This window comes from Acromyrmex echinatior, chromosome 15 (assembly GCF_024713525.1).
Source record: "Acromyrmex echinatior isolate Ae372 chromosome 15, ASM2471352v2, whole genome shotgun sequence".
NCBI classification, from domain to species: Eukaryota; Metazoa; Arthropoda; class Insecta; order Hymenoptera; family Formicidae; genus Acromyrmex; species Acromyrmex echinatior.
Window position 1 is genome coordinate 3366599 of NC_141866.1, and position 24786 is coordinate 3391384.

At 34.9% G+C, this 24786-nt stretch overlaps 2 protein-coding genes and 1 long non-coding RNA gene across 38 annotated transcripts in view; 1 reads left to right on the forward strand and 2 right to left on the reverse strand.

Annotated features, from left to right (window-relative positions):
* Positions 1-4851, reverse strand: part of Rdl (Resistant to dieldrin) — an 83391-nt gene extending 78540 nt beyond the window's left edge. For all 21 annotated transcript variants that reach the window (XM_087414033.1, XM_011061697.2, XM_087414039.1 and 18 more), the window contains exon 1: positions 4556-4851. In XM_087414033.1, the coding sequence (XP_087270159.1) occupies positions 4556-4662 (107 nt within the window). In that variant the 5' untranslated portion in view covers positions 4663-4851. The remainder of the gene's footprint in view (positions 1-4555) is intronic.
* The window catches only part of LOC105149352 (adenosine receptor A3), a 457094-nt gene that overhangs the window by 246234 nt on the left and 186074 nt on the right, over positions 1-24786 (forward strand). The window lies entirely within an intron of this gene.
* Positions 5235-10105, reverse strand: LOC147907203 (uncharacterized). The gene is made up of 2 exons (XR_015547615.1): positions 9892-10105; positions 5235-5988 (listed from the first exon to the last, which is right to left on the reverse strand). It is a non-coding gene; the product is annotated as an uncharacterized LOC147907203 (long non-coding RNA).

Genomic DNA, 24786 nt, shown 5'->3' on the forward strand with positions numbered 1-24786 from the left:
GTTCGAATGAACGTTTAGGATAAACCGTCTTTGTTGTTGACTCGTACTACTCGTAATTACGTTTCAGCCAATTTCGCTGGTAAATTTATCGAGCATTATTCTCATTTTCTTTAAAAAAGTTTTAACATTTTGTTATATTTTCATCAAAATAATTGCCATTTAATAGCTGCAGTTGCTAGGTTTAAGTAATGAAGCTATCAGGGATGATGGAAACTTGAATGAAGATGGTGCGGTGAAATTGGGATTTCGGATCAAGCTTCGTCCGGGTGATAGAGTGAAGCAAAAAGGGTGTTCTTCCTCGTTGTAGAGAGATGGGGGTTTTGGTGTACGCTACCGATCCAAAGAGTGGGCGAGGGTGGCGACAATTCTAGTCACTGGTGGGCTGGCGAGGGTGGTGGCGTAGGAGGATTTGGAGCCCTGCCACGTTGGGAGCACCCTCTTGCTCGAGAGCTCTACTGCGATCACCGATACTACGCTACAGTACCTCCGCAGTTGGTACTCATAGAGGTTTAGAGGAGGCCAGAGAGAAGCGTGGCCCACTCGAGAAGGAAACAGGTGGAACGACCGAGGCTCCGCTCATCGAAAGAGCGTAAATATTGATAATCCTTCTGACTACATGTAACTACTCGTTTACCATCTTCTTCGCGTGTAATAGCGCAGCGAATTAAAACTGTTTCGATAGTGGTTATCTCACTATGGATAATATTGTCTGATACTTGAGAGAAACTATCTTTAGTATCTGAAGAACATAAAATTCTGATTAACTAGGATTACTATTAGTATGCCTTTTTACCAACTTTCTCATTACTGAAATAATTATTAATATTGTAGTTTTTAATTTTGTCTGTTTGTAATATTGATTTTTCAAATATTTTTCTTTCTTATAATATTTTCTAATCTAAAAAATTAATATTTTATGTTTTTAAAAACAATAAAAATGTTTTGTTCTTATTAGTATGTAGCCTTTCAAAAAGCGATGGTTCTATTAATATGCTCTCAGTTGTGTACCTATTCACATTTGACTCATTTTACATATAGTTACTAAACAGATAATAGATAGTAATTGTTCAAATTAATATTGCATAAATCATTATTTTAATTATACTTACAATTTCAATGTACATTAGTAACACTCTCGACTTCAATATAGAATGTACTAATAGAGGTAAGCTTAAAATTTTGCGATATATATATTACTAGATTTATATAAATTGCTCAGATCTTTCAAAAAAATCTTTATTATACTTTAAAAAATAGAACATTATCTTTGTCGAGTTGATATTGTGTACATTAATAATTTAACTTAATAAAAAAATACCTTATCTTATTTATTTGTATTAGTTTTCTTTATGATTTAAATACAAAGGTACACTAATAGGGACAAAAAAGTAATAAAAACTGCAGCTTATTCTAGTTTGTATATTAAATATACGTGTCTTGTTAGACAATCCAAAACGTACGGGAACATCGATAACGACGCAGTTAGTCAATGCCACTGACTAAGTCCTCTTATCCTCGTTCTCACAATTTAAACTTACGTCTCCGTTACCATTTGTGATTATTCATGAATCTATATTTGTGATTATTAGAATATAAATGCAGTAGATTGTGTAGAAAACCTTCACTGTTTAACCTCGAAACTGAGACTGTTTCTTGTATCACTTATAACATAACTTGCTAAAGAAAACCGTACGTACAACTTGTCGTTACATTAAGTATAGTTTTCATTCAGAAAATTATAGCTATGATATAATCACAACAATTCAATGATTTAAAAAAATGCGTTATTATAAAGCAGTAGAAAGTAGTCTTTAAATTGAACAAAAATTTTCATTCAAATTTGTTGAGAATTTTGAATATCCGGAATAAGTTAAAACGAAACATTTTTTCAATGTCATTATTTAAAACTTCTACGTTATAAAGATTATAAAAGTAATATCAATTAACTTTCAATTATTTCTTATTTAAGAAAATATATAAGTATATTTTTAGGAGTTTAGAAGATAATTGCACTATTGACGAGACGTTTATATAAAATAAGTAAGATAAATCTTACTAAAATGGCCGTATTAAGATTTCAGTAGTAAGGGAACGTATTACAGCGGCCAGGGAAAGAATCTGATTAAACGCAGCCGTCGCGTTGGTTGCAAGTACAGCGCGTCGAATGTTTCGTGCAAAGTGATCGATAGCGCTGGCTCGTGTTGCAAATATCTTTGCTTTATATTTGCGGATTATTAATACGTACTAGTGAATTGCGATCAACGGATGAGCGGGTGTAGCATCGACCAATTCCAATGTCGACATTGTTTGCGCTTTGTTACTATTGCTCATGTCTGCTTCTGTTCTTTCTATTCGCCAGTTTATCGTTTTGTTTCTGCTTGAAGTAACATTTTCTAATTGACAATAAGGTTCATATGTGTATTTAAATGTTTCCATTAATTATGACAAAAGTTAAAAATCACTGAAAAAATTTATTGGATTGGTTCGATTATAATGAATGTTATAATGCACAATTTTGTTAATTTTAATCTTTTAATTCAATGAAAATATAATTTTTGTACTGCAATAGAATACATCAAAAGATGATTTTTTTAATTTGTATATTTTATTTGAAAAATATTATAAATCTTTGTGTATAATTATTTTACAAATTTTAATATTGATTTTTAATCTAGTATAAATTATAATAATTGTTTATTTATTGGAATCAATCGATATCGTATAATAGTTTTGACTATAATAATTTTGCATCACATTAATCATATTTAATAGTTAAGAATTGTCAATTACTATTGCTTAGGAAAATATAGATAGTTTAAAACGATCAGGGCATGCATGATGAATATATTGTATTATGCTTATTAAAACGCGACAAGAGAGAGGGGAGGAAGAGGGGGGAGAGAGAGAGAGAGAGAGAGAGCGAAAGAGAGAGAGAGAGCGCCTCCTTATCGTCGCCTTGGAGGCACAAGGGATGGTGTCATTGTGATCATGGAAAGAGCTTGCGCGCGTGGTGGTAAGACATACACTGGGGCATGCAACGTGACTGCATGTATCCGCTCATTTACATGCAATCACGGAGGTGCATCCAGACGGCGGAGAGAGCTACGCGCCACTCTCATTGTGGCGCCCGTTATGTCAAAGGCTAAACCTATCTTGTTTGCTCTTGATAGTAGGCAGCGGGCGGGTTGACGTCAGACACGATCGCGTAATAAAACTTGGTTATTTCCGTCGAAGTAGCATAATGAATGACGCTTATCGCAAGGAAGATGTCATTCGTCACGATTTGCCCGGCGCAATATTTTTCCACAACATTAATATGGAAGGGATGTGATATATCTGGCAAGAATCTTTCTTGGAGTAATTACTGTGAAAAACATATATCATTGTCTTTATATTATAAAATATAAATACAAGAGAATGTGTGAAATATGATCAGAGTAATATATCGGTATGACAGAGGATCAATTAGGTCTCCTGTCATACTGATATATTATTGTTATTTTTGATAAGAATAATATATTAATGAAAAATATTTAAAATCTCTCGCGAGAAAGCTATATTCCAATGTGATATCTAACAAAACCATATCAAAATAAAATCTAGAATACTATAAATTAATTATTTTTACAAATGATTAAATCGATCAATTTTTATTATAATAAAACTTTATAAACATTATCTCTATTAATCTATCAAAAGTGTTTAGATAAAGTATTAATTTCTTTTTTCTCAAGTAAGATTAAAAAAATTCTGTTTTCGGTCGAAGCGAATTTTGATGCTTAATAATGTTCATATATAAATTTACAAATTCATATTACGTACTTTCGACCGAAAATAGGATATTTCTCTTATTTGATTTGTTCTTATTAATCTAATTTCCACTTATTATACTTTTTTCTATTTTATCAAAGTTCAAATACGTTCGCTTTAATTATTTTATTCCCACACACGCACATACAAGCTCTTCGGACATTCCTAAACATGGGAAGATAGTTAAATAGCTACCGAAAACAGTGATAAGCATCGCTTTGCAAATGTAAAGAAAACATCAACAACTCTCTGTCTCGATCTTTCGCGTAGAATCCTATTTTCTGATACTCCACTCATACTTGTAATACATTGAAGACGATCAGATTCAAGCTATTAGTAAAAAATACCAATGATTCCTATAAAAATTACTCTATCACGTTTCAGCATTTACTTCTTAAAACGTACACATGCCAATCTCATATTACTCTCATATTACGCTCGCCTATTATTTATATTTTGTCTAATTTGATTGGATACACTCAGTGCGCCCTGGTGTACATTAAAGTCATCGTACACAAATTGATGTAAAGATCTAACATAATAGAAATGGATTAAACTGCGAAATTCTTAATACATTTTATTAATCGCTGTTTGGCAAAAAATGTATGTTGTACTTTGTAACTAAAAATGTTTACATTTCACATTTACGATTGTCATTAGATCAGATTAACCATACTTTAATGTATATCAGTGCACTCTAATGCATCCAATCGTCTAAAAGTCTAAGTAGAAACGGCTGACTTACGCGGCGTATGCAAACGGTGTGTGATGCGTGGCGGGCAGTAGGACGACCGTAGCCACGAGGAGAACGAAGCACCCGGAGACGGCGTGGAAGGACCCCATGGCTGTCATCCCCCGGAATCGGTGCGGTTGTCCGCGTTCTAAGAAGGAGGAATCACGACACCACCTCGCCGCTGAGACGACGGCGAGGACGAGAACGACGACGAAGGGAACGTCGGCTGTCCTGAGGCGTTGCTACCTGGCGCGTTGACCCGGCGCCTCTCTGCGTGTCGTCTGCGTCTCACCCTCCCTCCCTCCCTCCCGCCCAGCCCACCCTCCTACCCCCGTCTTGCTTCCTCTTCAGGCTCCTCTCCGTGTGCTCTCTGGCTCGTCGCTCGTCCACGATCCTCTCTCAGCTCTCGACGCTTTCGCCTGATCTTCTGGCTCACCTTTGCCTTTCTCACTATCACTCACGATACTTTTATAAACATTCGTGCGGCGACATGAAGTGTAATATTGTAATATCACGACACTTGGAATTCAATTTGAATAATTCTATCGCGGACTCATTTTCCTCGTCTCGCCTGTGCGCGCTTAGTCACTCGCGATGAGATCACTACGGTAGTTTTGACTCGCCACCGCGCAATAAACGAAGACGTGGAATAGTTTTGCGAAAATTTGTTATCACCGGGAGTCTTTCGTAATTCTTCTTCTTCCTCTCGTTTGTCTCTCGCTCTCCTCCGTTCTTTTCTGCTCAGCACTGAGTTTTGTTCGCGATTCCCGCTGTGTTTTCGAGTCGGAAGAGGCACCGGGATAACACTCGGGCGAGGGATAACGGATATCGGCGGAGGAGGGAGTCGAGGATCCTCTCCTCCTGGAGGTTGTGCGCCTCCTTCGTTTTGCGTCCTACAGAGTCGGAGCCTCCTGATCGCCGACGGTGTCCTGCCATGAGCTCCGCTTCCGCAGGATCCCTCCTCTCACGATGGACATCTTTCTGCTCCTGTCACCTCTCTCACGGCCTGCTCTCTCCGCACTCTTTCTCTCGCTCTCGCCCTCTCACTCTCTCTCGCTCTTCTCGCGGGGACACTCGGTCAGCACCCGCGGTACACCGCTACGCGCTCGGGAGTGGCGGCTCTCGCGTCTAGCCCGGCCGTTTCAGCGCGCAGGCGCAATTCATTCCTTCCTTCCTGCCTGCTTGCCTACCTGTCTGCCCACCCTCGTCCATTTCTCTTTCCCTCTCTTTCCCTTTTCACCCTCTCTCTTGCACCCACCCTAACTTGCCTGCTCGCCTCAAGCCGACGACTGCCGTTATGCCTGCGCTCGCTGTCACCCTGACTGCCTGATTGTTTCATGAACTTAGTAGTTTTCGTCACCCTCTACTTCCCACCATCCCTTTTGTCAGAGTTCGCTAGGTGTATTGATGCATAGAAGAAGATCATGTTCACTCAATAGCTTCTTCTTTAGGAGATTGGGATTGTGTCAAGTAATATTAATGATTATTTGCATGATAGTTGCATTCTTGGTATTTTATAGTATATATAATATTATTTGGAAATTCTATAAAGCTATGGCTAACTATAAGTACACTTTATATATATATATATAGTTAGTAGACGTGATCTACGTTTAGTAGACGTTTCTAATTGAAATAATAGCCATTATGATGTTTTGCAAATGTGATAATGCATCATAGAAATACTGCAGAAATATATTGTTGGTTATAAAAGGAGCGATAATAGCCCTTGAGTTAAATTACATTTGTCATTTTCAACTTTCATGTGTGCAGTCAAAATGTGAATTAATCCATTCCTATGGTTAGTTTTAAACTAAATATCCATATTAATGCATGCATATTAATGCATTTACTAAATAATGAACTAAATTTGAATCTTTAATATATCTTCTGGAATTAAATTGTTTAATTTTACTGTTTTAATTAAATTAAATGACATATTCAGTAGGAGCAGTATGCTGCCCCTAAGGAGGCGACCCATAGAAATGATTAAAAATAAATTAGGTATAATTTGAACGTTATGAATGTAATAATTTTAATCATAAGATCTGTTTTTTATTCCTATTCTAGATTACACTAGAACTCTCTCACTTGCGCAAAATGTTAAACCCATCTCACTTTAAATTAATTAAGAAAAATAAACCTATTTTCGATCAAAGCGAATCTTAGTGCTTGAGTATTTCAGAATGAATTTATAGGTACAATACGTATCTAATTCTACGAATTGCGCGCCGAAAATCTTCGGTCTTGAACGTAATGAACAGAACTAGAGTAGTAATATCACATATTTAAATTGAGCAATTTAATAATTTTTAATACTAATAAGCACTTTAGAAAGATACTAATAATTTGATGTTTTAAGTGTTTTAAAAACTGTAAATAATTTATTTCATGTAAGTTCAAAAAGTATATTCTAGTTTAATCACAGAAAGCAGACCTATTATTGCCTGTTTTTATTTTTTTTTTTATTATTTCATTGAATTTCACTTGATAATTTTGCGTCTATTTTCTTTTTCTTTTTCTTCTTTTTCTTATTGATGAAACTTATTGATGTGTGTGTATATTAATTTACCAAAATATTATCAATAAGAATCTTGATATATTCACTGCTTCATAATGTATTGGGATTACACTAAATTGAATTTTCGATATTTTTATTTTTTATTTTCTGATTAATTTACTTGCACCTGTCCATTCAAAATGACGATTACTGCTGTGTCTACATCAATTGCTATTCCGTCGCTTGATTTAATAATTTTTTTATTTTGAAGTTAATTAAATCGTCGCATTGACGTCGCGAAAATCGTATTTTTCTTCTTACTCTGAACTGAAATGATCGCATTTTCGCTGTCGCATCTTGTTCGCTTTTCATTCACTTTCTCGCATAATCGCGTTATTCATTTCTGTTCGTTTTGCTCATACTTTCTTCTTTTCTTTTCTTTGCGTAGCATAGGGCTCAACTTAGCAGCAAGGAATGTACTTATCGATACTCTTACGTTACTCTTACGTACGATTTTACGCCGGAATGCAAAGCGGCGTGAATGCATATCAGTGACGTAAAAGAGCGAAAAGAAGTGCATCAAAAGACATTCCATTTGCAGATGTACTCTCGGTGCTACTTCGTGAAAAATATTCGACCGCTGAATATTCTTGTTGCTCGCATACCCTATTCGCGCTTTGAAGCGCAGCGATGTCGACGCACATCAAAGGGCGGACGATGATATGTATTTTTGCATTCCTGGACGTATATATATTTAATGACGATGCGCGTACGTGCGTGCGACATTGAGACACCGTTTTTAACGTTCGCTAGAGCAGATAATGCGGATCGTAACCGAAGCAGTGAGTGTACATTCTTTCCACCCGCGCGACTTTGAATCAAATTCTCTAGTTGCGAAGTAAACTTTGAATACGCAGTGCAAATACGAGTTTGCGCCCTCCATCGAGCCGTGCGATGCGTAGATATACGGAGTCTCTCATGGGCACCGTATTTCTACCTCATAAGTAAGTAGCTATACTTCAGAACTGAGGAATTATAAGGATAAAAAATATTCTGACAATTTAGAGAAGATATAAAGATGTAAATACACCCTACAAAATCTTGATTAAAGAATATTTATTTTAATGCTTGATTAAAGGATATTTATTTTAATGCTATAAGTGCCTTCATTTATACATCAGTTTATTAACGTTTGCATGGCTCGATGCATTTATATTTGAATATTTTATTTTTTTACTTCGATAACTTATTTATTTATTTTTGTATGATGTCTGCGTTGGATATTCTCTCGACTTTGATGTTGGCCTCTAATTGTTAACTCTTATTTATATACTGTATTTATATACTGTATTATCGTGATTTTCTCTATTGTATTCCGTCAGTTTCGGACGTACTTATCATGTTCTGTGTAATCTCTATCTTTGTATGTGTGTAATCTACGTTAAACTCGAACTACTGAAGAAGACTGTGCAAAACGTTCAGTAATTTGATAAGGTATTATTAGAATTGTTTTATATATATCATTAAATTATTGAATATAATTATAGAACACTTTAAAGTTACTCATTGTTGGCTTCTCTGTCTTCTTTTGCACATTACGAGAGTTATATTACAAACTATTACTTAAAGAATATTTAACTTGGAATATCGAAAATCGAATATTTGCGTAGAAATAATTTTAAATGCGCTAAAATATTTGCATAACATTTGCAATTTCTAAAACCTGTTTGAAAGGCACCCACGCGAGCGACGGGACGATGAGGGTGAATTTTATGCGTTTTAATCTAGCGTCTCTCTAGTCTAGCTTGAAGGACGGTGGTACATTCGCTTTTATATAATCTGTACATGCTATCTGCTTCGAATTTATGATTATAATTTAATTTCCGACGCAAGATTTCCATTAATTCAAGGATATCTTATCGCAATCCCTAATTACATAATTTTAAATTTATGAGTGCATAAAGTGTATCTTTATGAATATACAATTTAACGGGCCTAATGATGTATCTCGAATATTTAGGAATTATTTATGAAAATCGGCACATTGAGAAGATACCTTTGCAAACTCGTCCTACGCAATCTATATCGTTATTAATCTTTGATGTACACTTACGTATATCACACATTTTGGACTATCTTTATTTCCACAGACATATTTTATTATCCAATTTGTTTGCATCTCATATTATTATATATTTTTTCTGCTTACAATATATGATTGTATCAAACGTAATTTGTCTTTTATAAGCTATCATGAAATTGATATTGAAAAATGTTTGTTACAAAAATATCCATGCCTTCGATGACATGCATAAATTTCTTTATATCTCGAACACAGAAAATTTGATTGGATTTTATTTCAATCACATTCTATGTCTTTTTGCTTTATTTTATCGCTTCAGCTTTTATTTTGTTTTGCAGAATATTGCTTTTTTTATATTTTCAATATTTAGCTACAATTTGACATTTTCGACACTAATTGTGCTCCAGGATTTTTTATTTTTCCGCTTGTCGCATCTCATTCTACAATTGTACGTTACGTTGACTTTATTTTCCGGAAAATTATACTTTATTGTCGAGTTAAGATGTGTACTATAAGTACAAAAAATACATAACGTAGATGTAACGATTTTTTAAAATTAAAGTTTAATATTGTCCAAATAATATTTAATTAATACAAAAGAAAGAGCTGTTAGTCAAATAATAAAAATGATAATTTTATTAAAATTTTATTTTAATTTTAAGATTTAAAATGATATTGATAGCAGAAAATTAGCATATTTATAATGATTGCTACAATTTGCATTCTCTCTCTCTCTCTCTCTCTCTCGCTCGCTAGTTTACTCGCCTAATTGTAAGCAACCGAGTTGCTAGCGAGTGTTCTGCTCTTCTGTGTACAATTGGTCCTATGTGCATGAAGATGTTACTGCCAGACGAAGGATGTTTGGTCTCGACAGTAGTACAAGTAAACGCACGAGCCGACGGGCGCACGAATTCCGGCGCTCTTGTGAACTGCCGGCGCAATTGTCGCTCACGTCCGACACTGCAACCGTTATCGCCAAAGGTTGGCAAGGGGGATAGAAAGTACGATAGGGGGAGGGGGGGGGGGGTTTGTAGAAGAGGTGAGAGCGCGTGCGCGAGAGATCAAAACCAGCGGGCTCTCTGTCGCCTGGGATAACGGCTCGCGGCCCGTCTATTGATCTTGGCGAACGTTGCGCGTCGGAACAAGCCGCGCTCGAGTCTCTCCTGTACCAGTAGCCTGCAACTTCGTTTGCTCTAGAGACCGAACGACCAACCGACCGACCGACCGATCGACCAGCCGACCGACTGCGTTAGCCCGAATGATCCAGCCAAATATGGGAACAAACGCGATATATCGCGGGGAACCGTCAGCCAAACGCCAGAATGCTTTTAACGCCCCACGGGACTCGTATGGCGTGGATCGTCGTTTCACCCGCTTTTAATCAAAACGCGACACAGCGTGGGTTGAACAGTCACTCACAAAGTCATATATTAGGTCACCTAAGCAACCGAGATGCGCAGGAAGAAGATAAATCATTAATTCAGCGTCTAGGAACTGCGTTTCCGTCAAATGGAAATAAATAGAAAATATAAAGATATAATTAACTAAGTAACATTGATATTAGATTTTAGAACATGATTGTTACGTAGATTGATATTAAGTATCTAGTTAACTGGTTATTTACATGAGCTGCTTAATAAGAACAAGAATAGATTATAAAATATGGGGATGAGAAAGAAGCGATTAATGCATAATGCATTGAGCTCTGCGCAATTTGGCTACAATAGTTAATTAGAAGATATTATTCCTAAATAATAGTGAACGTTTGCGTTACTTCATTAATTTCGCGTGAAGGGGAATTAACACCGTTTAGGTAGAATCACGAATTCTAGAACACTACCTCTTGCAACATTACGTTATCTAAAACTTTCAACGGGGTGCATTAGAGCGCCCGTGTAACTGCACGCCGTTTTATCTAGGATAAGCACCTTTCTAAATCGCGTGCCCTCGGTGAAACCCACGACCGCCATAAACGTGGCCTTACGAAGTATTTCTCTTACTCGTAAATAAGTAATGACGCTCGAATGAAGTCAGTTTTACCATCTAAGGTCCTAGGGATCTGCTTCCGCAGGTTTTGTGTCTCGAAGTTACAACGGGAAAGATATTACATCGCTTTTCGTAACGCTCTCTCTCCTCCGCGAACTTTTTCCAAATACTTTGTTCTCCGCGGGGAATGCGTCGCACACTTTGTCGTTCTGATGGTGGTATCAGTACCGAAGATGGATGGGGACTTTTGTTTGCTCGCGACGGGAATCCTCCAGCTACTCCGCGAATCTGGAAGATCTGTAGGCGTTGTACTCGCTGACGAGTAGAAAAAAAATGATACGTCGCCAACGAGTAGAACGGAGGGATGCCGGATGGAGTAGCAGATCATGGAGCGCGCTGACGTCATTACGGTTACATGTAGACCTCGGGAGTGGCTGCAGGCGCATGCGGTCTGTGATTCTTCCGCACAACACATTGCGCTCAAAAGCATTAACTACGATAGAATTTCATGCATATTGTCGCGTACAAACACGACAGGGATATCAATCTGGATTTTACGTGTTATTTTTAGTGAAATATAAAGCAAGAAATATATCACGTTTAATTAAACGTAATTATACACTTCGGATTAATTTACCATTTATCAAATACATGAAGAGAACATCGTAATTGCTAAATTGTCGTATATTCGATATGTAATTTTCTATTATATATAATAACAATATATCTCGTATTTTGAATTGAGTAAATTATAATTTATAAACATTTTCTGTCTACCAAAATGCTCTTTAGCATATTGACCGATTAATTCGAGACGATTAAGTATCATTTTGCTAGCATAGTTTTTTTTTTAACGGAATCAAATGTTCTGTGTTTTAAATAAATTTGCAAGCACGTGTTCATATCGATTTTTTTCCATCACGGCTGAATTTCTACCGCCCCCGCGACAAACTTTTAACTACGTCTATCGTTATCCCTTGATCGAAAGTTAGGTCGCTGTGTCTCGTGGTGCATGCGACGGACGATGGCTCACATGCATGGTACTATCTCTGCTTTCATAGCTTCTACGTGCGTATGCATTATAAATTGACGGTGAATCCGGCGATCGCAAGCGTGAACACACCGACCACGATAAAACTCGTTCGAGCGAGCGTACTTACATCGTCTGATCCAACTTTGATGGAGCGACTTGTATTAAGTTCCAAAAACGTCCCGCACGAATACAGCATGTACTTCAATAGCATCTCGTATTTTGGATGTTGGCAAGACATCTGCGAGCTAGAAAACAATCGATTCGAGTGGTAGTTGAGCGTGCAACGCGATCGTTCGCTCGTGAACGATCGTGATTTTTTAAAATCTTGTTTGCATCGAAGATGATACTCGTGATCGGTTTAACGATTTCTGAGTACGAGTTTTCCACGGTATGAGTGTAGTATATTGCACGCACGAATCGTGCTCGGCGACGTGTTATCGCGGGAGTAACATGGATATCTACTTAGGTCGAAAGGCAGTAAAAACCAAGTAATAGGCAGAAAACTTTCTGTCGGAAGACACGCTGCTAGATAAGATCGTGAAGTTGAGCAGATATACATGGTCAGCTAGATGTTATATAGACGACTACATAAATGCATAATTTTGTTGGCGTAGCGTCACGGAAAAAAAAGATTTAAACATTTTTAAAACAACAAGATTTTTAAAACAACTAAAGACTTTACTGATTCAGCAAATCTATAGTCGTAACATTCAGATAGTCAGTTTTTTATGTTAAAGTAGCAAAGTTGTACATATGAATAAAATTAGCGATTATAGGTATTACATTCGTTGTAATAGTACATCAAATTTGTAATACAGCAAAAATAACCTTTTATGAAAGTCAACCTAAATATAGATCAAAATTTTTAACGAAACATGCTATCTAAGATGTACTTTTGTTTCTATAAAAAGAAAATTCGTTACATTTTCATTGTAACAAAGAATTAGCTTAATTAGTACATTAATAATTGCTTACGGACATAATTTCTTTGTTGAACTATTAAATCTTCTTAGTCGTAGATGTTGAACTCGCGCAGCAAGTTATAGCCGAATTATTTTTATACTATACCCAATTTATTTTTTTCCATACGGATTAGATGAGGAAAATTAAATGTGCTGATAAATAAATTGATAATGAATAAGCTATTAGAGTAGTGATGTTTAGTGTGCTTATATTTGGACACACATGCTTTAATTATTGATGATAATTCATATCATTGCCTGCCATTGTCGCTTACGAAAGATGAGGGTGTATCACGAAGGGCGTTTTGTACGTCATCGTGACCATGTGTAAAGAGGTAAAATTTATGACAATGTAATCCGGGAGTGTCCGGAGAGGATTACAGAGGCGCGGTTGCGAGTAGACGACGTGCAGAATTCCTAAATACTCTCACACTGCGAATAAATTGTGAAGGGCAAGTAAACGCTGACACGTATAGGTACTGGATCACCGCTGTAAGGTCGGTAAAAACACTTAACGCCAAGAAGCGAATATAAGCAGGAATTGAGATCGGTTTAACTTTGATAATGACTAATTGTATGATATATTCGTAGACTTTGCTCCCATAATTTATATTTAAAAAAGAGTACACTTTTTACTTTTTCGTGATTTAGTTTTGTTTCTATATTTTCTTATGTATTTATCTTCATGAAAATTAAAAATTATTATACTAATGACGTTACACTCAAGAAAAAATTGGTACATTGAAATAAAGTTAATAAATAAAAAGATAGAATGATCTTAGAAATTCTCGAAATTGACAAAACAATAGAGCAAGGTTAGTGAAGTGCTACGCAATAAACAGAGCGCAAAAATTATTTTACAATATTAAATTTAATTTTATTTAATAACAATGTTTGACATTTCAACTCTGAAGTTTTTCTCAGCAAAAAGTAATCCTCAAATTTACAAATTCCTTATACTCTACTATCAATCAGTCACTAATGGATTGCCAGATCTAAATTAGAACTTCCATTTCTTACAAGATTAGACATTAATAAAAGGTATCATAAAGAACGAGAAATCTGTCGAACCGTAATACAAACTTATAGTTTCGCAAGACAATTGAAACTCTGCAAATAATCCATTACAGATTACACAATTAAAAATATGTCAGTATAAATCAAATTGTATTATACGTTTAAAGTCTGACGTGTTTTACAAAATCAAACTGACAACGATTTTATAATAATGTGATAAGGATTTCATTAATTTTACATTTATACAATACAATGTACCATTTTTTAAATATAGCATCATTATTTATAAATATAGCATAATAATTTTCGATTTCTGTAAAAAAAATATTTTATAGTAGAAATAAAACGATCTTCGAACGCGAAAATTACACTCTTTTATCGTATTTTGAAAATAATCCATTAATATACAACATAACGTATGAATTATTCATTAATTGTATTATTTTTCTGTATTATTTGCCATTGATAATCAGTAATTAATTGTTTGATAAGTAATATCAAAATAAATAGATGATTTTAATTTACAATTATATATAATTATTCTGATTTTAACTATTGATTATAACGAAATCAGGATTTAATTAATTGTAATAATTATAATAATTAATAATAAAGTTTCCAAATTTATCTTTTGTACTTATGCGTATATAAATACGCGAATATATTATTTCATATTATAAATTTGATCGTTTCTGTGTAAAATATCATAGACCAGTAACTGTTCATTGAATCGATCCATTGACATATGCATATCAAACAAGATTTCCGACGTGATCGAAGGTGTTCGAGACAGGGGATGTGCAACAGGCAGACAAAGTGAGGGTAAAATCAAGCTGTTATATCCACATCGGTCGGTCGGTCGGTCGGTTGGTTGGTTGGTTGGTTGGGCGATCGGCACCTGGCCCGAATTGTAACGATGATTTTCCAGCCTCTCTTATCACGTTTTGTCCCTTCCCTCTCTACTATTCTTTCCCCAGGGCGTGGCGTTCAACAGGCCTGGCTACTCGCCAGTCTTTTTCCTTCTTGCCTTTCGTTAGCTGCCTTGCGTTTACTCCTTCAGCTGCCTTTCGCGGTTCTTCTTCATCTCGTGGACGTGCGATCGACGGTGAGCGAGCTAGAAAAGAATTAAGGCTGCGCTAACACAATCGATGTTCCTTTCCTCTAGCACAGCGGTGCCGCGATATTCTATTGTGCCATGTGATATATACGTACGGCAGCCGTATTGTACACGGAGCTGATGTGCGACCGAGTAAGAAATAGGAGAAAATAAGATTACATGAGTGAACGGGATTCTGGAAAGAACGTTGCGAGAGCCAAATTTCAGATTTAATGTTTTGTTGAAGAAACTTTCCCGAGCTTAGTTCAAGAATAGTCACATATAACAAGAAAAGTTTCGCAAAGCGCATTGGATAAGATTATCAACTCTGTCATAAATTGTATTCTAAATTAGAAGCTACTACAAATTTGGCAACTTGTGTGTGACTCTTCGTCAGCAGATTACTAAACAGTATAGGAGAATTGAGAATGCTAAAGAGGACTCCAAAGTGAGTCGAAACGTACAAGGATTTTTAAATAAAGAAGACATCAGGACTAATTTAAGTAATTCATTTTATATTTTACATTGCAATAATTGCGCATCCTCTCTCTTAGTAGTCCAGAGTTGTTAATGTTATTATCCACTCTCAAATATGCACCGAAGCGTTTCTCCATTCGCGGCGATTTGTGTGTATATCTTTTATGTTTAAAGAGAAATTAACACAATAATGTAAAAGTAGTAATAATTTACTCATATATTTAAAAAACTCTTGGTGCTGTTTCGTGCATTCTTCTTTATAAGTAAAGAAATAAATTCAGAAATGATACAATAGAAAACATAAATAAGTATACATAGCAAATATAACAATAGCATTAAAAATTGCTTAACAAATAAATAACGTTACTGGTTCATTGTTGTAAAAGCTTTTGTTCAGTTAAACTTTATAAATCTGTGATTGTTTGCAACTTTTTTTTCAATGCGCTTACGATTCTTGTACGTTTGATTTCAATGTGCTGTCGTCATTCTTTGTGTGCTAATTTCGGGTCATCCTGTACATATCTTTTCAGAGTGTATATGGTCATATACGTGTACATACATAATATACGATGCACATGCGTCAGAGATATGTATTACTCGGGACGGATATTCGCGATTAGGATTCATTTGTGTACGTGCCTGCGGAAGCTTAAGCGCGTATACGCGAACGAACAAAAGCCAGCAGCAACCCCAGTCCGATACTTATCCCAAATCTCTCCCTTTTGCCTCTGACTGCCAGCAAACGTTTACTGAACGCGATTAACGATGCACTGTCGAAAAGCGGGAGTTACATGCCATTGACGAAAAAAAAAGGACGAAAACTTTCAAAGAAGATTTATGTCTGTGAAACACGCAAAGGGTGTGGGCAGAGATTATTAATCTTTGTCGATTATTTATCGAAATCGGGACCTCACGTATACGCGATGCACGTAATCTAAATTTGTCAATCATTTTACGTTACAACGTGCATTATTTGTATACTCTACTATTAGATGTTATCTACATAACTTAAGTTCTCGCAAATTCAATGATGTATGTATAGATTCGAGTAACGCAATGAAACATAGGCTATGACCCTCGAGAGTGTCGATGTCTGGTGAGGCTCGAAACGCTGTGAAACATCTGATTGCAAGCGGCATCGTGCTATCGCACCAGCCTATCGAAATGTCTTATCGATGAGAGCTTACTCGACAGGTAGCGTGCTTCTTATGGCATTATCAAAGTCGCCACAGTACTACTAACGGAAGTAGATGATCGCAATTTTCTAGACAATCAAGATTTCGAACGATTATTGAGCTTGATTTCTGTCCTCTCTTTCTCTCTTCTTCTCTTTCCTACTTCTGAATTTAGACTTTCGTAAAAGGAAATTGAAAACGCGATGAACAAATTCCGCACCCTTCCGCAAACCAATCGAGATTTTATATATATGTATATATATATAAAGCTTGCCTCCTTGGAAGCCGAAATGTAACGAGGTTCAAGGTTAGATAATATAACAGCAAACGAATTCCGAGGTTTTTATTCAAGACGGATGGAATATCAAGAAGTTATCAGACGTAAGCTTTCACTCGTCGTCGTGTTAAAATTCGCTCTCCTGAGCTCGCAAAAGAGAGCGAGCGGTAAGTTCTTATGAAAATACTGTTGCCCATTCGAGAAGCTCTGACGTGTTACGCTCGAATTTTTTACTCGTTATTATCGGAAAACCTTGACTTTTATAATTAACTTTTATAACAAATTAACTTCCGCTAGTAAGTAATAATTACGACGTTTTTATTACCATTTTATTATGTTAATTTACATAATTACATTCATGATAGTCATGTGTACGGAAGAATCTGATATCTGTGAAAATATCGAACTGAAATTCCCAGGCTCTATAAGAACTACCATCGTAGTGTATTTTACTTAGCGTAAATATTGATGCAGCCAGCTCTTAGAATCCACAGTAGTTCAATTTCACGTCGATTTTTTTTCTTGACGATAACTTTATTACGCGCTACATATTTTCATAACCTTTTAATTTTCATCAAATATCTTGGAGGGAAGTAATTTTCTTCTATTTGAGTATAGCTAGCTTGAAATTATCTGAAGCTTTTGTTATTTATTTGCATTTGTGCTATAGCTTGATTCAACAAAGCTCTTTAATTTTCAATTTGTTTCCATTTCAAAGACTATGAATGCCACATTGAAACAACTAACTCTCTCTTTTTCGAGAGTGCTTTTCGAGAAAGGCAGTTCTATCAGTATACTATTGTATCCTTTGCTTGCTTCTGTTTCGTGATATCCGCGTCAAAGCGTTCGCGAGGGCCACGATGGATCGCACGCCGATTTCAGAAAACGCAGAAACTCGTTAGGAGGATTTTACGCTGGAACGAGGCCGCGCGCGACGGCGCAAAGTATCGAGCTATCGATTTCATGGCTCGTCGGTTCGCCCGATAAGGCAAACCAACCTTCTGCACGTCTCACCGCTTGCACTCCTCGTCTTCGACGACTCGACCTTCGTCTGCTCGAACGATCTTAACCGTTCTACTCATCAGTGGGGAGGAAGTCAAGCAATGGCACTCGAGTGACAAGGTGATTGGAAGAGGGAGCTAGATTTATTGTTAGTAGTTAAAAATATTGGAACTATATGTATAATTATGGACAGCTTGATATATATAAATATCTATTCATATATATTAAAAATATATGAATAATTTTAATAGATCAAATAAGAGAAAGAATTCTATTTTTAGTAGAAGCGGATCTTGATACTTAATAATTATACATGCAATTGATATTTACGCAAATTTTTCAGTTTAAAAATATTTTTCAGTTTTATAAACTGTGCGCTGATTCAGTCAAACTTGAAATGCAATCTCAAACTGAAGTTGAAATATTAATATCTCAAATTAGATTGCTTAATTTAATGCGATTATGTTTCAAGTTTGATCGAATCGGCGCGTAGTTTATAGAAGTGAAAAATATATATGCAAAAATTTGCATAATAAATATCATTAAGCATAATCTAATTCTCGACTGAAAAAGAAATTTTTTTAAATTTAATTAATTCTTCTCGATCTCATTTCTACTTAATAATTTATATAATTTATAAAGATAAAAATTAATTAAATTTGTTAATTTATTAAAAATTTATACACGAATTCTTTCTTTATGAATGTATTATGGTTTTGAAAAAATAAATTCGTTTAGAATTTTTTTGTGGGAAAAGTTACAGAAATGATTAATTTGACTTGCACGTATCTGCTATGAAGTAGTTACTTTCTGATACGAGAAAGCCTGCGGATTATCACGGACACGTTCGTATATCTATGCGTACAAACCTTGTTGCGTGCTGCATTGCGGCGTATGTATCCTTGCGTGACTCTTATTTGCCAGGTGACTACCGTTCGTTGCACATCTACGTTACTTCGCGTATGCGATTATGTTATTTTACTTCTCGACATTGCCTTCGGACTTTTTTGAGCCCTTTTCTTCCGTCGATTTCAACATTTCAGTTATTTGCTGCCTTTTTTGGCCTTTCGTGCAGCTATTAATCCTGCTTTTATTATAAAAATTTTATATCTTTTAATAACATTGAGATTTTAATAACATATTGAGATTTTCATTAAATTCTGAGTAATTATTTATTAAAATATCAAGTATAATTTGTTATAATATTTTTGAAATATAATATATAAATATCATGTATATACATCCCCCCCCCCTTCGTCCAGCGTCGGCAATGCGAAATTTTCACTTTTCATTCGAAACCTGAATTTTCGAACTTTAATGCAGATTTTTAATTATTCCAAACTATACAAAAAACCTGAAAAAAATTTACTTGTTATAGCTTTAACAACGGGTTTTTACTATTATGTCGTTTATTCTCGTATTAGAAGTTGGATTGTATTTTAATTATTTTTGACGGATTTAAATTTATTTATCAGAATTCACAATAAAAAATCGACTGTGCAATCCAACTTTGCAGCAGAGGAATGTATATGTATATGCTGATTTGTCTTCTTTATAATTAAAACCTAGTTAGAAGATTATTAAAAGGTCATTTCTTATTTAGAGATTTTTTAATAACTTTTTTATTACAATGCATATTTCCTAACTGATATCAGATTAATTACATAGTTTTTTTTATAAAAAATTTTTATTTATTTATTTGCGTATATAATTGGATGTTATTATACTCATATTTTATACTTCTCTGTATTGCCTTTTCAATCTTGAATTTATGTGGTTGTGGAATAATTGTTATAAATGTAACCGTACGTATACGGTATATATAATATTGTTGTCGAATAGGAATTTGATATAACCGCGACGCAAACTACATCCAAGTATATGCATATCCGAATGGAGAATGATCGCTTGGGTGCATTTTAAGGGCAAGTTGAATAGCTCGGGCATTTTTAGGATACGACGCGCGAATTGCAAAACGGACCTCTTGACAATTTAAATATTATTTCAATTAATATATTTCATATTTTATGATAGTTACATTCAAACCGTAAACAAATTGCGTTTCTATTTAAATCGTTTTAACTTTATACACATACCCACATTTTAACTTTTCTTACATTAAATTTATTTATATTTATATTTCGAATGGAGCAGACTTTTTTAAATTGAAATATATAATATATTGTTGAAAAAAGAGAGTAAAACTGGAAAATTGCAATGCGGAAAAATTATGTAATTCCTTTGATTCGATTTGTTTTTTATCAGAAATCTCGGTTGGTTATTGCCTTTATATTAATTATCATTACATACATTTATTAAATTAATGGATTCTCGATAAATTTAGAATACATAACATACGATTGATGTCGATCGTTTAATTATACTAAGCTATGTCATTAAAATCCATGCGCCATTGCTTTCCTTCCGTGCAAATCCGTCACGAAGACTGCGACAAATTGCGGGTATCGCCGACGCATCGCAACATGCAAATTGGTGCTTCACGGGGCCGTACGGTAGAAAACGAGCTTGACGTGCTGCATCGTCGCTAAAGCGATGTGAAAAGTCTTGGCTCAACATCGTCTCGATATGCGAATTGCGACGACGTCGTCACGTCGGAAACGAAATGCTATGGGAGATACTCGAGAGTAAACATTTTATGACACGTACGCGATATTATGCGTGCTTATATCTATGTACATATATGAACGTGTGCATCTACGACGACGGATCACAGGATGCAGTGCGGTAAAGTGTATCGGAAGCTTAGCGCATCTGCGACCACTTGCCGGCGTCTCGCGGTGTTCACTCTTGGCATTTATTATTCAATCATTGCGACGTTAAAACGATGCGACGCGATGTCTTTTTGATATTCGTATATCTTTCCTACATCGCCGCAACGAGATATATAACGGTGCCATCGGCATGCCAAGATTTTAGGAGAAAGATTTTAGAAAAGTTTATCCTTTACCTCGTAGAATCCTACTTCACAATTCTGTACTGTTACGTCCTAACAATTTTATATTTATATAAATTATATGAGAGAGAGAGAGAGAGAGAACATCAGTTATATTTTATAATATAAATGAATACTAGTCAAATTTGTGTTATACATTTATACGAAAATATAATTTGAATGTAATTCTGATAAATATTATAAACTATATCTCTCTGGGTATTAATATATTTATATGAAAGTAAATTGTCAATAACTACGAAGCGCAATGGACAGTGGCACGTGAATGCAAATAAGGGATTACGTGTCTATAAAATTTAATTAAATCTGATTTCGTATGTAATAAAGTTTCATTACGATTCAATAAGATGTAATTCAAATTTCCAACTGAATATTATTCATCTCATTTATACGTTAGTTTTCATGCATATCTTTTCACCGCACGCGCCGGTAACGTGAGTGCAATACTAATGACTTGGCGGTCACGCTGTAAATCATTTTTCCCCTCTGTATATCACTGTACAACTTATGTGTTATAATTTAATGTTAGTAGATTCTGCTCGGGTCACACAGTGGCAGCTCATTGCGCTTTTTGGCGCGTGTCATTAATATCTTCGCGAGGATTCCGCAGAGATCTGATTTACGACTTGTATTTAAGCCCGTCTAGGATAGCCGATGCCATGCTCTTATTCACATCTTGCGGATGACATTTCAGAATTTTTATTCTTTTACAGGGTTAAATTCTGCTTTTATGTTTTATGTAAAAATAAAAAAATTTATTCAGGGCAATTATTCATGATATTATTCATGAGATATACACGGAAAGAACGGTTTTTATTGAATTATATAAAAATTTAGATAGATACTAAAAATAAATTTTGTTTGACTCTCAAAATGATTATGTAAAAGCTGATAGATAAAATATCAAAATTTTTTTGCAGTACTGCTCATCATGCTTAAGTGTGTTTTCTACATAAATATTTTAATTAACAAAATTATTTTCAGATCTGTATCTAATTAAATTTTAGATATTTCAGCAAAATTATTCTTTCTGTTTAAGTATGGTTTCAAATATATCATTAATCTTTTTGTTACCACTAGGAATATTAAAGAATTCTAAGTAAATTCATAGGTCAAATTTCAAAGATACAATCAGTCAAACTTCTTTTATAGATATAGCACTTTTGCTTTAACTTGTAGTTGAGTTTATTCAAAGCAGAAATTTGCATGAGATATATGAGATATATTTTCCTCTGCTGTATGATTTTACGAAAGCTCCATCTTTTTAAAATCTCCATAAGCTTTTCTTGATTTATGGTATATGAATATACATTTAAAACGATGTTAAATGGATTGTTTAATTTGACATTAAATCTAATATGCACAGAAAGGTTTTGCTGTACAATATAAAAATTTAACTAGATACAGATCTGACAATAATTTTGTTGAACCATCAAAATGATTATACAGGACACTTAAATTGTTTGCTAGAATGTCATAACTTTTTGCAGCATTGCTCATCATGCTTGAAATTCCTATGTAATTATTTTGATGTGATCCAACCAAATTTATGTCAAATCTGTATCGAGCTAAATTTTTAGATATTTTAGCAAAATCGTTTTTTCGTTTGTGTGTGTGTGTGTGTGTGTGTGTGTGTGTGTGTGTGTGTGTGTGTGAGAGAGAGAGAGAGATACATTCATTTACAATACATTTATTAAGCAAAAGTGACAGTTCTTTTTATTTTATTTTAATACAGTAAACAATTAGGTCGAGTCTGCAAACTATTAATGTCTTAGGTCATAGTGAGATAAGCCATTTATGATATGCAGAAGCTATTTCTCTTCTGTTGAATATTTCGGTAGGTAGGTATATGGGAAGCATTAAGATTCTTCGATGCTAAGAAATTCGCATCAGCGAGCAAGAGCGCGAAAGGAAGCAGCATTCTAATCATGTTGTTGATCATGTATCTTTTTGCATCTCGGGGAATATTTACATTTTTATTTGAACATTCATCTGACTTTGTTTACCGCGCGGTGTATTTCCGTCGTTGCACATTATACCGTTTGTGGGTTACACTTTTGACGAATGGCTCGCCGTCGACTCTTCCGGCGTGATATTTATTAACACACATCTTCCGACCGCGCCTATAATTTCTGCGCGCATGAATTATATAATAGTGCATTATTCTACAATTTTCGGACTTTTATACACAGGTCATGCGAATTAGAGCAACGCGATGGTAAACAATGGGGCGCCGCAAAAATTAGCTTTCGAGCTAAATTTCCGGGTGAGCGCGAGGACGCGAGGCCGCGAAAATTTATGCAACGAAGGTGGGACGTGCAGTTAACTAACTACTACTCGATTAGGGAAATCGGGCTTCCGCTACCGTTCACGGAGTCGACGATATTCGCGGTGGATTGCCTTTCCCCGATAATAGGTACATAATATACCTACTGGGTATTCCAGCGTGAATGCGCCGAATTGATTTAAGCCTTTCCCTTCCCTCTTCCTTGCGGGTTTCTCTCGATCCACCACGTTCATCGGGGAAACCCTTGGGGACGCTTTACTTCCGCTCTGTAGCTCCGGGCGACTTCGCAGACTCAATCGAAAGTTTGCGTTTTGTTCGGCGCTCACGCAGGTGTAGGTATTACTCGATCCCGCAAATTCGTGTTTCTCCGGGATATTGGAGCCCCAGTTGGCATCAAATGCGAGTGATTTTTACGAACTTGATTAGAAAAATAAAGGAAGTGCTCGAGATTGCGTCTCTTACTGTTTATTGTTTGACTGACGCGTATTTTATTCAGAGAATTTTATTCACGGAGAAAAGTAATTTTACTATGAAAAGGTTGCAAAATTTAATTGTCAAATTGATTTACTGTTTATAATAAACAAATTTGCATGTTTGATAAATGATTTGCATTTATTTTTTCGCATATATAGGATTAGCTTTTATTGCAAATTTTTTCTCTGTGTAATTATAAATCTGATTTTTTGTTTATTTCGAGTGCTCTTTAAGCATATCCATATAAATACCAGAAGTATTTTTCCTTTTTCTTTTCATAAACTATATTTTTAAGTAATTAAAATCTTAAATGAAACTTATTCGCAAACACATACATGTTATATTACATTTATGAGTCTTTGCGGCAATTTTAATTTCCTTTGAAATATTCTTGTAAAATATTCTTAATATTTTCTGCTAAAGAACTTAGATAAAATCAGATTTAATATACATAGTTTAATAGATATATTTTGAAAATGCATTGCGATTTTAATGAAGCGATCTACATATATATATATATTAAATGATTTTATGATATATTTTATTAGATAGATTTATATTTCATTGTTTAATAATTAATTCTTATAAAGGAGAATTACACTTATATTTATACATATAAATTGCGAGAAATTACATTTTATTTTTAATAAAATCTGTCAATACTCTGTGTAAACTAAGAATACTTGCACTATTCTTTTAAATTTTATTTTAAAAAATTTTTGCAAGCTTGTATATTGTATATATGTTATTGTGTATATGTTAACATTGTTCTTGAAAAAATGAAGTATATAAACAAACATATCGTTATTTTAATGGATTAAAGAATAATTATTCGCTCGTGTTTAAAAATATACGTCTTCATTCTAAATATCTCATTTGATATACTTAAGGTTTAACTAA